This window comes from Ruditapes philippinarum, unplaced genomic scaffold (assembly GCF_026571515.1).
Source record: "Ruditapes philippinarum isolate M1 unplaced genomic scaffold, ASM2657151v2 ctg1914_1_1_1_1, whole genome shotgun sequence".
Taxonomy (NCBI): Eukaryota; Metazoa; Mollusca; class Bivalvia; order Venerida; family Veneridae; genus Ruditapes; species Ruditapes philippinarum.
In genome coordinates, this window is record NW_026853824.1 from 352,195 (window position 1) to 371,317 (window position 19,123).

Genomic DNA, 19,123 nt, shown 5'->3' on the forward strand with positions numbered 1-19,123 from the left:
TTAGGCAGAGATGTATTAAAACATACAGTAAAAGGTATTATTGAACTAGTATTTTTAACGACAGGACTTAGAGCATCATTTTGGGACATGCCTTCAATTTTAGAAAACGCTTTCTCAATAATAGATTTAGGATAATTTCTATCAGAAAAATATCTATTTAACGTATCTAAAGACTGCTTAAAAGTACCGTCATCGGAAATGACACGTCTATAACGTTTAGCTTGACTAAACGGGATACCACGCTTACATGATAAAGGATGAGAGGATGTAAAATCTAAATACAAATGCATATTTGTAGGTTTTTTTTTTTTTTTTTTTTTTTTTTTTTTTTTTATCAGTAATAGCTAAAATTCAGAAATGTTTTTTTTTTATATTTCAAATCAATCTTCAAAATTAAACATTAATATCATTTCTTTCCATGAATTTTCCTGAATAATTTTTGTACAACTTGTAATTGTATTATATAAAATAAAATACAGTCTATTCAAATTTATTATTATAACCATTCTAGGTTATTCTTACAATTTCTATAAAAGAATTTCATAAATTATTATATACAGACACATTCATTCCTTTGTTACCTCCCTTTACATTTCATACAATTATATATGTATGATATCCAAGCCAGAATTAGGAATATTTATTCTTTTAAATCAAAATTTTAATACAACAATCTAGTGTCCATTTTGAGATAGAGGGGTCACAATTATAAAAGACATAAATGAAGCAGGTAATGGTACCAATCAGTAGCGTAGCCGGGCATACGGCGTACTAAACGAAAATAAATTTTAAAAAATCAAAAAGTCTTAAAAATTGAAAACAGTTGTCCAAATCAGTACCCTAAACCGTGTTAGGCATCCCTGTGAGTTTTGATGGCCAAAAAAGCATTTGCTGACAAAATATTTTGTTATTAAGCGATTTAAATAGTGTATCAGTATTTTTTGTTGCAAGTGTAGAACAGCTAGTAATATTTTAGGTAAGACAGTGTCATGCATATTGACTTTTTGGTATCTTATCGTAGAATCCTATTATATTCCAAAAGTTCTTAACATAAAATCAAATGGCGTCCCCATGTAAAACGTCCGAAGAACATGAGCTTCCTTATGTAGATATTTTCAACTGCACCATTTTAAACGATGAACAGAAAGTCACTTTATTAAAGTCAGATTGGACCGATGTCTATAAATATGCATTTAAATCGAGGTAAGTTTACGCAGATCAAGAAATTTAAAGTAGGTAAAATAATGCAATTTGTCATTAAATCATATTCAAATGTATTTTTTTCTATCAAATTACATCAAATATTATTCTATTTTATTTTTAACTATATCTATAATAAAACTGAAATAAAGAGTCATTTTTAAACGTTGTCTAGGGCGTACTGACGAAGCTTCCTTTACCAGGGAAGTGAGAAAGTGGGTTACATGGTGGACAGATGGGGCACTTGCGTTGGACCATCCACAAGCTCCTGAGACACTTCTATAGGAACATTACCACTGGCTAATGAGCAGTATTATCCCAATGTCTGTCGTTGTTTGTTAGAACAGCTCACTATGCCAGTGTCTACGGCTACAGCTGAACGATCATTCAGCACTATAAAGAGATCTACCATGACTACAGAACGGCTGTCTGGGCTTGGCCTAATGAATATTTACAGAGACATGAAAATTTACTCTGAGTACATAGTTGATAAATTTGCTGCAAGAAAACAACGCCACCTTGCATTTGTCTTCAGAGAATAACCATTGTGGCATAGATATCATCATGAAATTGATCACATACCCGTGCCGATTTTGCGACTCCGTCAAATGGTATTGCACTGGCATATATTTAGACAAGACATCATTTGCGTTACATAAACATAACGCTTAAGACGCGCTAAATGTTAGAGTTATACTATAGGTTCTTCAATGAAAAATGTTTCTTTATCACTTCAAACAGTCTTTGTTTTTGGTATGTGATAAATAGAATATTAAATGCGTGTAAGTTCATTCTTAAATTTATTGAACAAGTTGAATAAAATAATATTATGCTCGCCAGAGGCTGACATATAATATCATTTTATTCAACTCGTTAAATAAATTCAGTTTTAAACAAACACTCTTTCAATATCCTCTATTTATTAGGTAAGAAGGGAATTAAATATGTTGTCAAATGTCTCCAGATTGCGTTATTTTGCATCTATAAATCCAAATTTTCTCGGGGGAAGACCCCTGAACCCTCTGCAATTTACAAAGGGAGGGGCCACCCCCTCCCTTAACCCACCCCAAGGCGTATAATTACTTTTGGCCGAGCTACGCCACTGCCAATAGCCAAAAGTCAGCCTACATGGAAGTGCAGACTGGCCTGACTTTATACTAGTGGTCAAATCCATGACCTTTTTGAAATAACATTGCACAGCTCTTCCAACTGAGCTACCTTATAATTAGTGAACATTTATACTGTGACAAACTCCCCTTTGTAATACATCCCCAGTTGAGTGTCTACTGTCACAGGGTGAGAAAAGTGCAACCTATTAAATCAGGACTTGAACCCAGGCCCTTGGAATATCGTTCCCAAGCTCTACAGACTTGCCATGACATTGAAAGTACAACATGAAAATAACAGGTACAAGAGAATTCTCTTCAGTCTTAAGTTATGTGATTGCTTATGCCATCATGATTCAACCCATGATTAACATAATGCATCTAATTTACATGATTATAATGTAACCATGGACAAATGACACGTATCCTAGAACACAGAAATGTATGTTTTACACTCTCAATACATAATACTTTAAAGAATACATTAAGCTATTGTAATATTACAATGTATTCATGAAATAAGTATCCCTATTACAAACATCAAAATATAATACATGTATTTACCTACATGTAACTTAATACACCACTTTTAACAGGCAAATATACTGTATATAAATTATAATTATTAGAGAAGAGTTAAAAGGGCAAACCTAAAGTGTAAAAAATCTCTGTAATTCAGGAAAACATGGCCCAGTGGTTAAACTATCTGCTAACTCAACCCAGGGCTTTGTGGGTTTGTGTTCTGTAAAAGTCATAACCCAAGTATTGTTTAGTCCAGGATGATAATTGCATCCTGCTCAGTGTTGATATCTTATTACTAGCCGATAGGATCAAACATTAACTCTTGAAGTCCTAAATACAATGAAAAAAAGAAAGAAAAACAAGATATGTTTGTAAAACATGTATGCCCCCTATCAGCAGCCAATTAGTCATGTGATAAGGTTATAATGCATGACTTCTGACCCAGTGATCAAACAATTGATAAGGGTTATCAAGTATCTACTGGTCATGACCTTGACCTTTGACCCCTTAACCCAAAACTCAATAGGGGTCATCTGCTGGTCACGACCAATCATCATACAAAGTTTGAAGTTCCTAGGCCTAAGCGTTTTTAGTTAATTGATCAGAAACCGTTTTTACCTACAAGGTCAATGTGACCTTGACCTTTAACCCTTTGACCCCAAAATCAATAGGGGTCATCTGCTGGTCATGACCAATCACCATGCCAAGTTTGAAGTTCCTAGGCCTAAGGGTTCTTTTATTATTTATCGAAAACCGTTTTAACATACAAGGTCAATGTGACCTTAACCTTTGACCCCAAAATCAATAGGGGTCATCTGCTGGTCATGACCAATCACCATGCCAAGTTTGAAGTTCCTAGGCCTTAAGGTTCTTTAGTTATTGATCGGAAACCGTTTTTGCTTACAAGGTCAAGGTGACCTTGACCTTTGACCCCTAGACCCCAAAATCAATAGGGGTCATCTGCTGGTCATGACCAATCACCATGCCAAGTTTGAAGTTCCTAGGCCTTAAGGTTCTTTAGTTATTGATCGGAAACCGTTTTTGCTTACAAGGTCAATGTGACCTTGACCTTTGACCCCTAGACCCCAAAATCAATAGGGGTCATCTACTGGTCATGACCAATCACCATACCAAGTTTGAAGTTCCTAGGCCTAAGGGTTCTTTAGTTATCACTCGGAAACCATTTGGTCTACGGACCGACGGACCGACGGACCGGCAAGTGCAAAGCAATATACCCCTTTTCTTCGAAATGGGGGCATAAAAAGTGAGACAGAAGGGAGACAGTATTAGAAACAATAGTTTCAATATCACATTTAAACATGTTAAACCTACTTTAAATATAGATGAAAAATCAATATCTATAATCAATACTTTACCTTGTTTGTTGAATTAACACTCGCCCCTTTTTTCGACTCATTCACTACCGCTAAAGCGTTTCCATCTTTTGTATCCATTGTCAGAAGTTAAATGTCACTTTTTTTGTCACTGACAGAACAGTTAATTATAATTCCAGTTGATATCAATGCATAAAAACCTAACCATATTCTTAAATTATTCGTGCAATATTGTTCCTATAGTTATCCACTAACAAAACAGTAAATTATAATTCCAGTTTATTTAAGTGCACAAAAACGTAACCATATTATTTGTTCAGTTACGCTTCTTATACTTATCCTAGGATAATATTCATCAGTTCATAACTGAATAACTTGTCACAATGCAATATTCTGATGTTCGCTGTAAATAAAATATGACTACAGATTTCCAATTGGGCTTTGTTGTCAGATAAACTACATCAAATTGATTCAATTGTAAGTTTTCCGTTTCAAAATGCAAGTATATATAACAGGTTTATGCTAAAATTATCATGTTCCTATTCTATGTTAAAAATTTTTTTGTTAATTATGTCTTAATCAGTTAATAATGACTCTTTTGACAAAATTAATCAGTTACAAGTTAATTTTACAAGGAAACAGGTTTAAATATTAAAAAATATTCTATGACTACAAAATTCTAGTCAAAAAACTTTTTTTATGTTTTTTGACAGAAGCTATGCCAAATCATTTTACAGGTTTAAACACAATGTAGGTATACACTGAATTTACATGAAATTATTAACAAGCAAATCTTTATCGAAACTGTTTTACTTTGAACTTTTTAACATCTTTTCGAACATAATATTTTTGTTTTTTATTTTCCCTTAAGATTCCATGTTTTTTTTTCCATTTATATCATTGTTCATTCAAAAGCTGTGAGTTTAAAGCAGCACGCTTCCAGATTAATGCTTATTTTCATGAAAATTTTGAAAATGATATTAACAGAATAATGTTGGATAGCAACCAAAAGGAAGCAATTTATATATTATCAATGGCACTTACAACCCACAATCATTATAAAAAGTGGTCAAAATGTGCAAAAAATGCCCTTACTGCGCTAGTAATGCTGTAGAAATACAGTGATACATTAATTAACCAGTAATCACTCATAACCTGTAAAATTACTACTTGAATCTTTCCACTTTTCCTAAAATCTAAGCACATTTTTCTAAAGTTTAATTTTATTGAAATATTTTGGCTCATCTGGAGGCATGCTGCTTTAAGAACACATTTGTGTCCTATATAATATCACAGACGCTTGTGGTTTGGAGCTCAAAACGCCTTTAAAATCCAAATAAAATGCATATTTGTCAATCCCAGGACATGTACTGATCATATATATCAAAAAATCTTAATATATGCCGTTTTGAAAAAAAAATCATATTTCAACAACTATAATATTATTATAGTTGTTGAAATATGATTTTTTTTTCAAAACGGCATATATTAAGATTTTTTGATATATATGATCAGTACATGTCCTGGGATTGACAAATATGCATTTTATTTGGATTTTAAAGGCGTTTTGAGCTCCAAACCACAAGCGTCTGTGTATAATATATTCAAATCCTTTTACTGATTTTTACTTCTCTAAAGCCTTCTATCATTTAATTGTCTAATTTGAATAGATCTGCTGTCAATGTAAAAGAATGGTGTGTAGATAAAAATTCAATAACACAGGTAAGTATGGTAAGATTTAACCAGTTCTATACAAAATACATGTAAATCTCCATGTTAAGATATTGATGCATGAGTATATTAGGTGATTACACCAAGAAAAAACATGTGTCATGTGTTATGAAGCAGTGAAGTAATGGTCTGCACTGTTTACTTATAATTTTCTACTGACAGTTTAAAGTGAATATTTTTTTTAAGGATTAGGTAAAGGTGTCCAATTCTCAGTCACTTACATTTTGCTTTATATGACAACAGTAGCAACAAGCTGTTTTCACTATGTCATTCATTATAGAAACATTTGGCGGGTTCAAAAAAACATCTTTGTTCAAAGTTTTAGACCATTACACTTTTTTATACAGACAGCTCTTCTCAAATTTTATTTTATTTTATTTTGTCATTTATCACCAGTGCCTAGATAAAATCTTCAATTTTCAAGGAGTGGAAAGAAGATTTTCTAAGAAAGAAACGTCTCTTCTCAAATTATTCAAAACAACAGCTGATAGTGTGAATGGTAATCATTTCTTGTGAAAGTTGAAATAGATAACCTTGCATTACATGATACAGTCATCAAAAGTAAAAGGTTGAATTGTGATCTTAATAAACCATGCACATTCAACTGTATAGACTCATACTGTTATTGCGCTTACCCACTGTGGCACTAGACATACTGGTATTGTTGCGGCAGAATGAAAACATGACATGACCAAAACTAGAAAATCTGAAAACTATATGCTAGTAGCTCTCCAAGATGGTGAGTTAATCATGACCAGCTTTTAGGAAAAATGCTTTTAGCAAATATTAACTATCTGTACAACTTGATATAAAATATGATTGACATTTCTCCAGCTTCACTGCATTTTCATATGAATAAATAATTAAGTGAATGCCTATTAATTTGCCCTCTTATTATTCAACTTACACTTCATACATAAAAATTTGTCAATAATAGTGTTCTGAGACCTTCCTCTGTTGCCTAGCAACCAAAGAATGCACATTAATCACATACAGTTTTAAATTGTTATTCAAACAATTGCCTTTGGGAGTCACTGACGAAATGACAACGATTTTATAAGGAATACATCAAAACCCTTCCTAAAATTGCCTCATTTCAAAGTCCTGTGCTTAAACATAGATTGCCAATTCTCTGCTAGTTCTACAAAAAACTTGTATAAATCTATCTTAGTATATTGTTACAAATATACAAAGTATTAATTGTTATCTGAAAAGAATGATTAAGTTTTTTAGAAAATGGGCAAATTGAATATGCAGTTAACCAATTATTTATCAGAATTTACAGAATGATGACTTCTTCTGCATGCAGTGCTGCATCAAAGGTTACAAAAGAATCTCTTCTTAAACCTTTTCTTATGCACATGTCCTGTCCTGAGCTTAGAACCAATTTCATTAATAATTTCAGGATTTTTATATCAAAATGCATCAGTCAATTGTAACACAAGCCCTCTTAACCTCGAAAAATAGCACGGACTTTGACATGTTGATAAAAGGCCCTGCCAAGTGGTGACTGTCTGATTGTAAAATCCAACTAAATAACCACAATCCCCCCAGCCCCAACCCTATACAAACAGAACACCATCATGTTGATCTATGAAAGAAGGTAAGACTCATCACTATTCCCCATATTGCCTGGAATCCCTGGCTTGCCTCATGTTACCCTTTATCCCCCACATTGCCCACAAATTCCTAATTTGCATCATTCCCCCACTATCCCCCACATTGCCCACACTTCCTTACTTGTCTAATTCCCCCACTTTATCCCACATTGCAAAGAATCCCTAAATTACATCATTCCCCCCACTATCCCCCACATTGCCCACAATCCCCTTATTAAATGAATCATCCCCCCACAGTCCCCACATTGTCCACAATCCCCTAACTTGCATCATGACCCCACTATCCCCCACATTGCCCACAATCCCCTTATTTGCATCATTCCCCACTATCCCCCACATTGCCCACTATCCCCAACATTGCCCACAATCCCCTAATTTGCATCATTCCCCTACTATCCCCCACATTGCCCACAATCCCCTTATTTGCATCATTACCCCACTATCCCCCACATTGCCCACTATCCCCCACATTGCCCACAATCCCCTTATTTGCATCATTCCCCCACTATCCCCCACATTGCCCACAATCCCTTACTTGCCTCATTCCCCCCCACTATATCCCACATTGCCCACAATCCCCTTTTTTGCATCATTCCACCACTATCCCCACATTGCCCAAAATCCCCTAATTTGCATCATTCCCCTACTATCCCCCACATTGCCAACAATCGCCTTATTTGCATTATTACCCCACTATCACAATCCCTTACTTGCCTCATTTCACCCACTATCACATGACTGGCACATATACTGTTAAGATAGAACAGATAAGCAGACTCAGGGTCTGACTATACTGGCATCATAGGTCTGTAATTATCACCACCCACACAAACAATGAGTAAAATGTTCCTGTTTGATCAAGTGTAGGTGTTACTTTACATTAAATTGAACCAGATTAATCAATATTCTTGTCAATATAAGTGGGCTTTAACATCAATATACAGTGATCATTAGTGTTGTTAACAGATAATTTTACCCATGTTTACATGGGCCGATGACAATAAGATTATATTTGTATTTGTTGGTCAATAATCTAATCCTGTTATAAAAGATGAAAAGTTTCTGGGTATTTGTATCAATGCTATAATTAAGAAATAATATATCCCAAACAGTAATTTTATAGCTCAATAACATCACTGTTTGGAGTTCGGATGGGAGGAATTATATCACAAGGGCGTAGCCCGAGTGATATAATGATGCGCATCCGAACGACAAACAGTGATGTTATCAAGCAATAAAATCACTGATTTTGATATATTATTTCGATTCTAACACGACATCAACAAATAAATGTTGCCGTACTCGATAGTTAAGCGAAATTGCGCCTGACTTGTTTCCGTACTTATTTTCAGCGCGTCGGATTTTTAGTGGTTACGTCACGTGTATAATGATGATGTCACATGTCTAAATATAGAACATCAAACTGTGCATCTGTTGCATAATAACACACACTTTCTGTTCTTCTATGTTCAATAGGGAAAATTGCGGGTCGTGTTAGAATAATCATTACTGCTAGTTTGACATCCCTGTTATAATAAAAACATAATATTTTCTATTTTGATGACAGGTTGAAGGAAATTTGTATCTAGGGATTTGAAGTAATATGTTTTTACAGAAATGATGTATATTGGAAACATTGACTCGAGGGATTTGTTGGCATATTCTTGTTTCATATAGAATCAACCTTAATCATCTATATCTAATCAATATCAACTCAAACATCAATGTGAATAGATAGAAACAATTTAAGCAATTTTTGAATATGTCATTTTTTTTATTTTTTTTTATTTCTTACTTTAATAATTATGTTCTTCCTTTGGGTTGATATTTAAATTGGGAGAAAAATTTGAAAGCAACTATGAACATCAGTCAAATTAATAGTCTGTCATCTTCTGTACCGTCACCTAAGTGCAGTAACAGCTTTACTCCTATCAAATTATTTAAGGAGTAAACCTGTTACTGCACTAAAGTGATTTATCCATTCTTCTTGAATACTTAAAATCACAGATGTTCTTAAAGAACATGGCAACAATCCACAGGGTTGATTTTCAGAATCAACATTACATTTCAAACTAAGCAAGGAAATAAATAAAGATTAATTGTATTGAAATTCTAAGGAATTGTATATTTTTCACAGTGATTTAGTTAACACAGCTGTGGCTCTTAATGACAATTCATTTCCCTCAGATTAATTTTAACGATTGACCTTCAACTTTTAGCTTGACCTTGGAAATTGTGTTATATGATTCTGACCTTATTCTTTATAAGTAAATGTAGATAACTCAATTAAAAATAGGGTCTAAAAGAATGATTTTATAAATTTAATGCAATGTCTATTTTGTTAAAACAGCAGTTTTAATATTAACATATTTAAAGTTTAAGAAATATAGAAGATGGTTGATTTTTTTTCATCTATTGAATTGCCTTAAATAGATATATTTTACTCTGCTAAAAGTATTAAAAAATCCCTACTTTTTTTAATTAGCTCTATATAAAACTTAATACAGATCCACAAAGTTAATCATCACCCTAATTGATGCATTTGTTCCTCAATCTTCATAAATTACAGAAACACTACTCAGCATTGTTTTTTCCTGGTTTAAAACACAACACCTTTTCCTGTAATATAATCCACTAATGGCTTATCCTATAATCCATAGCAAAAATCCTGCGGACATAAAGTTGACATAAAAGTTACCAGTTCAAAGGACAGAATCAATAAAACAATACATTTGTATGTGTGAGTCAGCAGCCCTCTGCTCGGAGAACAAACCACAATTAATGGTGACATATGTGTGACAGTAGCTCAATAACCAGCCTCAACCGGCTAAATCTTGGCTTTATTTAATACATCGCTATTTGTATCAGAATACAAAGTATTCAATTATGCCGGTTCTCATTAATATAGAATCAATTAGATGTTTGAACATGCAAATATGCTCAGATAGCAGTAACACAAAAAATAAGGTTGAATTCAGAATAGCAAGCTTCAGTCATAAATGTTAAAATGACTTGTAATCTTTTTTACAAAAAAAAATAGCATTTAAAAACATAATGTAAAAATGACATTTCACTTTACAAGAACAGTAACTGTTTATGAATTTATTCAATTTTCCTCCACTATTAAATTTTAGCTTCCTCAAATCATATTTTTAATCATTTTTGACAGAAATATAGTGAGGCAATTTTAATGTCCAAACAGACTCATTTCGATAATGACCTAAACATAATCCCCTTAAAATAAATCAATTTAAAGGGCAGATCACTCTTTCAAACAAAATTTTTCTCTCAGAATATAAAAGTTAAAAACACAAAAATCTGTTAATCTTACTAATAATTTTTCAAAGTACTTTCAGATAATAGCAAACACTATATAATAATAGTCATTAATATAATGTTCATATTAACTAAAAATTACTTTCACCATTAATGCAAATGACTGGTATTTACTTCACCCAACAATTATACTTAACTATGAGAGAAAATTGGCAGATATTTTTATGATGTGACTTTAAATTAGCTTAGAAGTGCATATGACACAAATACAAGAAGGTCATGATGGGGGTAGATTGTTCACTTGAATCCATTGCATCAAAATAACAGGAATTGTTACATTCAAGGATAGCCACCAGTTAATAGTTATGGTCCATTGTACCAATAATTAGTTAAGGTCCATTGAGAAATATGATAGGCATTGTAAAATGATATATCCCTATATTCCTCTATTACTTAAATAAGAAAAAAACAAAGAGGGGCCATAATTTCACAAACAATAGCCACCGCCAAGCTGGGGCTATGCTCCACCTTTTTTATTTTCAAGTCAAAACCATTGAAGAAAAAAATATTGTAGTAAAGAGAACTCCAAGACACTATAATCTTTGTACACAATATAATTTAAATTTTCTATTTGACCTTGAAGGTCAAGGTCATATTTGATTCAATCATTTTCTGTTAAAAAAACATAAATGAATAACAAAGTTATGACAATTTAAGCAAATTGCAGTAATTTAACCTTGACAGAAAAGGTCAAATTAAGGTCAAGGTCAAATTTGAATTGTTCAACACACCTGTAATGTGACACAAGTTTTTTGTCCAAGTCATAATCAAATCTGTGAATAAATAACAAAGTTATGAGTTCAATATTTGACCTTGATGATCAAGGTCATTTAAAGGTCAAGGTTATATTTGAATTACTTAATATGGCAGTTTTAATATAATATTCTTTTGTCCAAGTGTAAATCCAATCCATAGAAAAATAACAAAATTTTGGCCAAGTGCAGCAAATTTCACTAATTTGACATTGTCAAGGTCAAAGTAAGGTCAAGGTCAAGTTCATTAAATTTTCTTTAATGTCTTGTCGAAAGAATTGCTGTGCCCAAGTATGAAGACAATCCATTTATAACTTACAAAATTACAACCAATTGTAGCAAAACAATACAATATATTGACTTTCAAGGTCAAAGTCATATATGAGTCAAGATCAAACTGAGTTTAATTTTCTTTGAGACATTGTCCTTACGGTAATACAAATACAAATAATAAAATTGAAGCCAATTTTAGCAAAGCTAGACCTAGCAAATTTCAAACATTTGACCTTAAAAGTCAAGGTCATTTATGAGTCAAGGTCAAGTTCTGTCTAATATTTCTTGAAGGCCTTGTTCGAAGGATTGTTGTGTCCAAGTATGAAGATAATCCATGTAGAAATAAAAATAATAATAACAGTTTTCGGACAGCAACAGGGACAGACAAAATGACTGTAACTTTTCTTTGAAAAATTCGAGCTCAAAATAAATGGTGAAAAAACAAAATACTGCTATGATGCAATCTTATGTTAATCAATGACTCACAATAACTTGTTTGTTGTCATAAGTTGTTTTCATCATATCAGACAGCAACTGTATGAACATCAAATAAATACATATTTGCTAAAATTTACACTGCATGTCTTTTTCTGCCACTGAAATATTATAGTAACATCAAATAAACACATATTTGCTTAAGTTTTAAATGCCAAGACATTTGCAACATTTAAATTGTGTTGGAACATCAAATTAACACAATTATATTTGCCAAACTGTTAAAGCTAAGACTTTTGCAACCTTGAAATATATATGTACATCAAAAAAACACATATTATCCAAAATTTCACTGCAAGTCCTCTAAATTTATATAAATACATATTGGCCAAGATTTTCATGTAAAAACCTTTGCCACCTGAGTAACCTCTAAAATTGTCAATGTACATCAAATAAATATACATGTATATTTGCCAAAGTTTTAATGTCAAGTCTTAAAATTACATAAATCAAATAAACATAAATTTGCCCAAAGTGCTTTTCCAAATCTTGCATTGCATATGTACATCAAACAACCATTAAGTATTCAAATAAAATGCCAAGTCCTAATAACATATGTACATCTTTAAGCAACAGTAGCTTTTAGAAATGTTCAGGCAAAAAAAAAAGTTTTAGTTTATTAAAAAAATCCCTATAATTGTGCTGACCTGCTGGCCCTCATGCAGTCAATTTTCTAATTTACCTTTAAATCAATTTGTAAACTGCAGTGTTAATATCAAGTACAAACTTTTTCAAGGAACTAAATGAAATTTTATTACCATTTTAAGAACACATACAACATATCCAACAAAACTTTATCAAAATATTTTTTTGAAAGCATCCATTTCTTTTTTATACATATTAATTATACATAATTAAATTGATCTTCAATAAAAATTTTAAAAATAATTTTCTCTTTAAAATCAAAATTCCTAGTACATTTTGTGCATTTGTATCATTTTTCCATAAAAAGACATAATTCCTTAATTTTAACTATAAAAGGATATAAATACAAAGATTTTAATCCAAGTCTGTTTCTGAAATGACAAAAACCAAATGCAGATCCAGACACTGTTAACATATTCTAGCAAAACACTGGTCAAGACTGCACACTAGACAAATAAAATTCTGAAATTTGTGGTTTTTGCTTTTTTCTAACTTACTGTCACCAACAGCAATAATGACACATGTGTACTCTGCAAATTTACAACCAGACAGTTAAGTTAATGCTCAAGATCTGAATTGACACAAAAGACAACATTTTAGTATTTTCTATATCTATGTGTCACTTATTGTAATAATATCACAAATGTACAACTTAGGACTTGGTAATTCAGGTATGGAATTAAGGCCTGTTTCAAGACATAATTCCTGCTTTACTAAGGGTACCGGTAATCCAGTTTCTTCATTCATAATATTCTTAACATTGATCAAAAGGACTTCTTAGTTTACCTCTTGGTCTTTGAATTGCAAAATTTGCATTTTTATATATACTCATTATTTGTATGATATGTTTGTAAACATGTATTTAATGCAATAAAATATGTTTAAACTAAACTGATATACAATATTTTACTGGTATGCCATATTTTACTTGTATATAACTAATGATATACCATATTTTACTGGTGCAAGTGATGATATACTATATTTTACTGGTGTATACATGTAACTAATGATATACCATATTTTACTGGTGCAAGTGATGATATACCATATTTTACTGGTGCAAGTGATGATATACCATATTTTACTGGTGCAAGTGATGATATACCATATTTTACTGGTGCAGGTGATGATATACCATATTTTACTGGTGCAAGTGATGATATACCATATTTTACTGGTGCAAGTGATGATATACCATATTTTACTGGTGCAGGTGATGATATACTATATTTTACTGGTGCAAGTGATGATATACTATATTTTACTGGTGCAAGTGATGATATACTATATTTTACTGGTATATACATGTAACTAATGATATACCATATTTTCAGTTATCCTTACCCAGCTTAATATCAAACAAGGACTTGTTCATTTTTCAGCCAGAACAAAACTATTCATCACTTATTGGGGAAATTTTAAAAATATTAATACAGTGCAGACCATGATCACATGGCTGACCATGGTCTGCACTGGTCACAGGGGGTAGAATTTGTTTGCACCAGCATGGTATGGCTTAACATTGACATTTTTCTCATTTTTGTCTTTGTTTACAATACCAACATAATCAAGCATGTTGTCTCTCATTAATTTTCTTCATTTAATATGCATGGCTTATTTTACTATTTCCATCAATGTAATATTTATAGTGTGTAAATGGGACTCAACTTCCTGTTATCGCAAGAAAGGTTGAAGTTAAAATATATAGGCATCCCATGAGAAGTAATCAGAAGACATTCGTGCAAATTTAATTATAATGGCTTATAAGACATGGAACAGTTATTATTGTTATCCATCCTCATTTTTAACCTGTTACATATAATGATGAACATGTGCTCACAGGGGAAACCACTTGCATGGTTGAAGTGTTAGCTGTCATCTTAATAAACCTGCTAAGTGTGAAATATACTTCTAATTCTATATATGTATTATTTTCATAGAATGGTTTATCTGTGTATGGAATACAATTGTTATCTGTATCTTGGTGAAAAGATAGATTAGAAATTCCCTGGAGAGAAATACATTGATTGCAACAAAAGAGAAATATGCCCCCTGGATTCTGTATATTCCAATTCTGCCAGACTGCATGAAATTTCTACATTGTTGGAGACATTTATCACTTTATCCAATTTTTTGATCACCCGATTTCTATACATCTTGTCTCGTTGTTGTAATATAGACCACATGGTAGAATTTTCTACTTTGTTAACCTTATATAGAACCTTTAGTAGTTGTAACAGACTCAAGATGAACCAATTCTCCCATCAGTATGCTTGATCCTGGCTTTATACTGTATAGTACATATCCTCATAACTATGAATACATACATATCCCAAATCTGTTTTTAATTGTCGAAACCTAAGGATCCGAGTTTGTTCATATATGTCCTATGTAGTATTCATAATTTAATCCTGTGACATTTACAATATGTCCTAAATCTAATAATCACAAAATGCTTACCTGACTTCTGAACAAAGTGTATTTGCCTGTAGGAGGCGGGTCATTTCCTGTTGCCATGGTTTACCGACGTGTTTAAGAACGTGTCACATTTATGTTGCCTGAAAAATATAATATCAATGATTAAAATAAAGTTAAAAGGTGATACATTGTTTTTCTGGTTGGTAAGTTAAGTTTTAAATCACTTTTATGATTACATCGTGACTTTCCAGTCTCATTGATTGTGGAAGACCTCAGGTGCCATATCATGCTTTATTTGCTAGTAATAAGCAGGTACATGTACCTAAGTAGAAACTTTAGCCTTCTGTAAGCAAGCTGGATAACTTCCTTGCATTAAAAAAGAATCCAAAATTATATTATATAAAGCAACCAAATTTTACAGTTGTATATTTAAGCAAAGACTTCTTTAATATTTTTTGTTGGGCACAGCAATACTTTTTTTTTCAAAGGTCATATGAGGAAAACCTCAGGTGCCCTTCTAGCATCAGCAGGCATCCTGAGTAAAACCACTTATGTTCCATAATGTATTTATATTTACTGGTTACATTGGCAAGTATTCTTTAAAAAGCTGATATCAAAAGACCTGTACAGTAACATCAAATGATACATAAAATTTTGTAAATATATTCAAATTTTTTGGAATCTTAAACAAAGTTTCAAATGTATTGGATGCCAGACATGTTCCAAGTTACAGAAAAATGCTATTTTATATTTATAAAGCGAGGTCACTTTGGAACAATTTATATTCATACAATGTGCAAGTTAAATTAATATGTAATTTAATGATAAAGTTTGTAGCCTTCACCTTTAATAGAAGTCTTTTATTTCTGTCTGTACTCTTCAATTTGAAAATAACATATCAGCCTTAAAGAGAAATTGGCTTCACAAGAAAATCATTTAAGAAAAGCATTTAAGAAAAGAAATTGTCAATCAATTTTAAGGAATGATTTTTTTTAAACTATTAATTCAATAACTGAAGCCACAAATTGGTTGGTTTTTCCCCAAGTAATATTGATTTCACACAATTTTCCGGACCCAGTGTGTTGTATTCAAATCACAGCCTCTTAACCAAACAGATTGGAGTTTCTAACATTCTATAGAAGGGAAGTAACTCAAGACAACAAAACTTTTAAGCAACAAGTAGTAGCAGTTACTGCCCTTGAGGTTATATAGAATTTCTGTCACGTAATCTGTAATTTAAATTTCAAAAAAATAATGTTCAGAGCAAGAAATCATTCTTTTAAATGGGAAGAAAATTGTTTTTGGAAAATTGTTTAAGTTTTTCTAAATTTAAGATTCATATGTTGCAAGGTATTATGAACTGTATTCTCTCACAAAAATATTCACAACTTTCTAACTTATATCTCATGAACCATTAGATGAGTGGTAATTAAATATTTTCTATCATCACCCACATCACAGATGTTAGGTTGCCTCAACTTAGTATCTGACCTCAATCAGTTTTATTTCACTATTTTTGCAACAAGCCTTTAAGTTTAGGAAAAATATGTGCCTTGTAAAAATTAAAAAAAAAAAAAAAAAAACTTACAAAAACATTCACTTTTTCAGATGATAATACATATATGGATATAGAAATGCTGTTCTTGTTTTTCTTGCTTTTTCAGATAAAGCCATACTTAAATATATATGCCTATATATGCCTATGCTCAGTTGAGCTGATGGGGAGAAATCTTCACCGTTTTTTTTTTTGTCAATTCGGATTTTTTTCAGTTGAGAATAAGCCTAAATATGGCGATTTTTCGTGCAAAACAAACTAATCTTCAAAACACAATGATTGTATACCATATATTTTATTTACTTAACTGATATTTTCAAGTCAGTTCATTTAAGGAACCAAACCATCAATAAAATTATAATGTATAAGATAATTTACATAAAACAAATTGTACCATTAAAGAAAATTTGTCCTAAACTGGTTTTATGTTTTTGACAAATTTATAAATTTAAATTATGGAAAATTCTAAAATTCTATCATAATTTGCATGTAAATTTCAGTAATAATAACTGTAGGTAAATTTCAGTAATAATAACAGTGAGTAAATTCTACATAGAATGACTAGGTAAATTCTAGATATAATATCTGGGTAAATTTCAATAATAAGAGTGGCTAAATTTCAGCAATTATTAGTGATAGTGAGTAAATTTCAGTAATAATAACATTTGGTAAATTTCAGTAATAATAACATTTGGTAAATTTCAGTAATAATAACAGTGAGTAAATTCTACATAGAATGACTAGGTAAATTCTAGATATAATATCTGGGTAAATTTCAATAAAAAGAGTGGCTAAATTTCAGCAATTATTAGTGATAGTGAGTAAATTTCAGTAATAATAACATTTGGTAAATTTCAGTAACAATAACATTTGGTAAATTTCAGTATTAATAACATTTGGTAAATTTCAGTATTACTAACTTTGGGAAAATGTCAGTAATATGATAAATGTGGGTAAATTTCAGTAATTATAACATTTGGTAAATTTCAGTAATTATAACATTTGGTAAATTTCAGTAATAATAACATTTGGTAAATTTCAGTAATTATAACATTTAGTAAATTTCAGTATTACTAACTTTGGGAAAATGTCAGTAATATGATAAATGTGGGTAAATTTCAGTAATTATAACATTTAGTAAATTTCAGTAATAATAACATTTGGTAAATTTCAGTAATAATAACATTTGGTAAATTTCAGTAATAATAACATTTGGTAAATTTCAGTAATAATAACATTTGGTAAATTTCAGTAATAATAACATTTGGTAAATTTCAGTAATAATAACATTTAGTAAATTTCAGTAATAATAACATTTAGTAAATTTCAGTAATAATAACATTTGGTAAATTTCAGTAATAATAACATTTAGTAAATTTCAGTAATTATAACATTTGGTAAATTTCAGTAATAATAACATTTGGTAAATTTCAGTAATAATAACATTTAGTAAATTTCAGTAATAATAACATTTAGTAAATTTCAGTAATTATAACATTTGGTAAATTTCAGTAATAATAACATTTGATCAATTTCAGTAATAATAATATTTAGTAAATTTCAGTAATAATAACATTTGGTAAATTTCAGTAATTATAACATTTGGTAAATGTCATTAATAATAACTGTAGGTTAATTTCAGCAGTAATAATAACTGGGTATATTTCATTAATAATAATAGCTAGTAAATTTCAGTAATTATAACAGTGGGTAATTATTCACTCATTTATGCTAACTGTAGTCAATATCCTCAGAATGCAGGAAGAACTGACCAAAAAAAGTCCTCTAACCATCTCCCAAACCTATTTCCTGTCAAACTAGGGCAAAAATATGCGAATAAATGAATTTATATAGATTGGAACATTATAAAATGTTATGATGTCAGTGATTGCATCAATATTTTCTGTTTCTATTTTTCACAATACAAATTAACCTGTATTATGTGAGAGGACAACCATTTACAATATTACTCTATAATTCCCTCAGGACAATTTTAACAGACAGATTCAATTGTACAGTAATGATAGCTTGGAAACAAAACTGATAAGGACATGGTATCTTTGGAATGACAAAATTTTGCATTGATCTGATTTTTTTCTCGCATTTCTCATAAATCAGACATTCAGTTGCCTAA

At 31.1% G+C, this 19,123-nt stretch overlaps 1 protein-coding gene across 3 annotated transcripts in view; it reads right to left on the reverse strand.

Moving 5' to 3' along the window:
* Nucleotides 1-19,123, reverse strand: part of LOC132738079 (putative sodium-coupled neutral amino acid transporter 11) — a 57,119-nt gene that overhangs the window by 26,588 nt on the left and 11,408 nt on the right. Inside the window, exons 1-2 of one of the 3 annotated variants that reach the window (XM_060725508.1) lie at nt 16,279-16,317; nt 15,477-15,574 (exon numbers count right to left, since the gene is read on the reverse strand). In XM_060725508.1, coding sequence (XP_060581491.1) covers nt 15,477-15,533 — 57 coding nt within the window. In that variant the 5' untranslated portion in view covers nt 15,534-15,574; nt 16,279-16,317. Of the gene's footprint in view, nt 1-4,204; nt 4,578-15,476; nt 15,575-16,278; nt 16,318-19,123 lie in introns of those variants that run through there. The other 2 variants (XM_060725507.1, XM_060725506.1) reach the window with 2 other exon arrangements.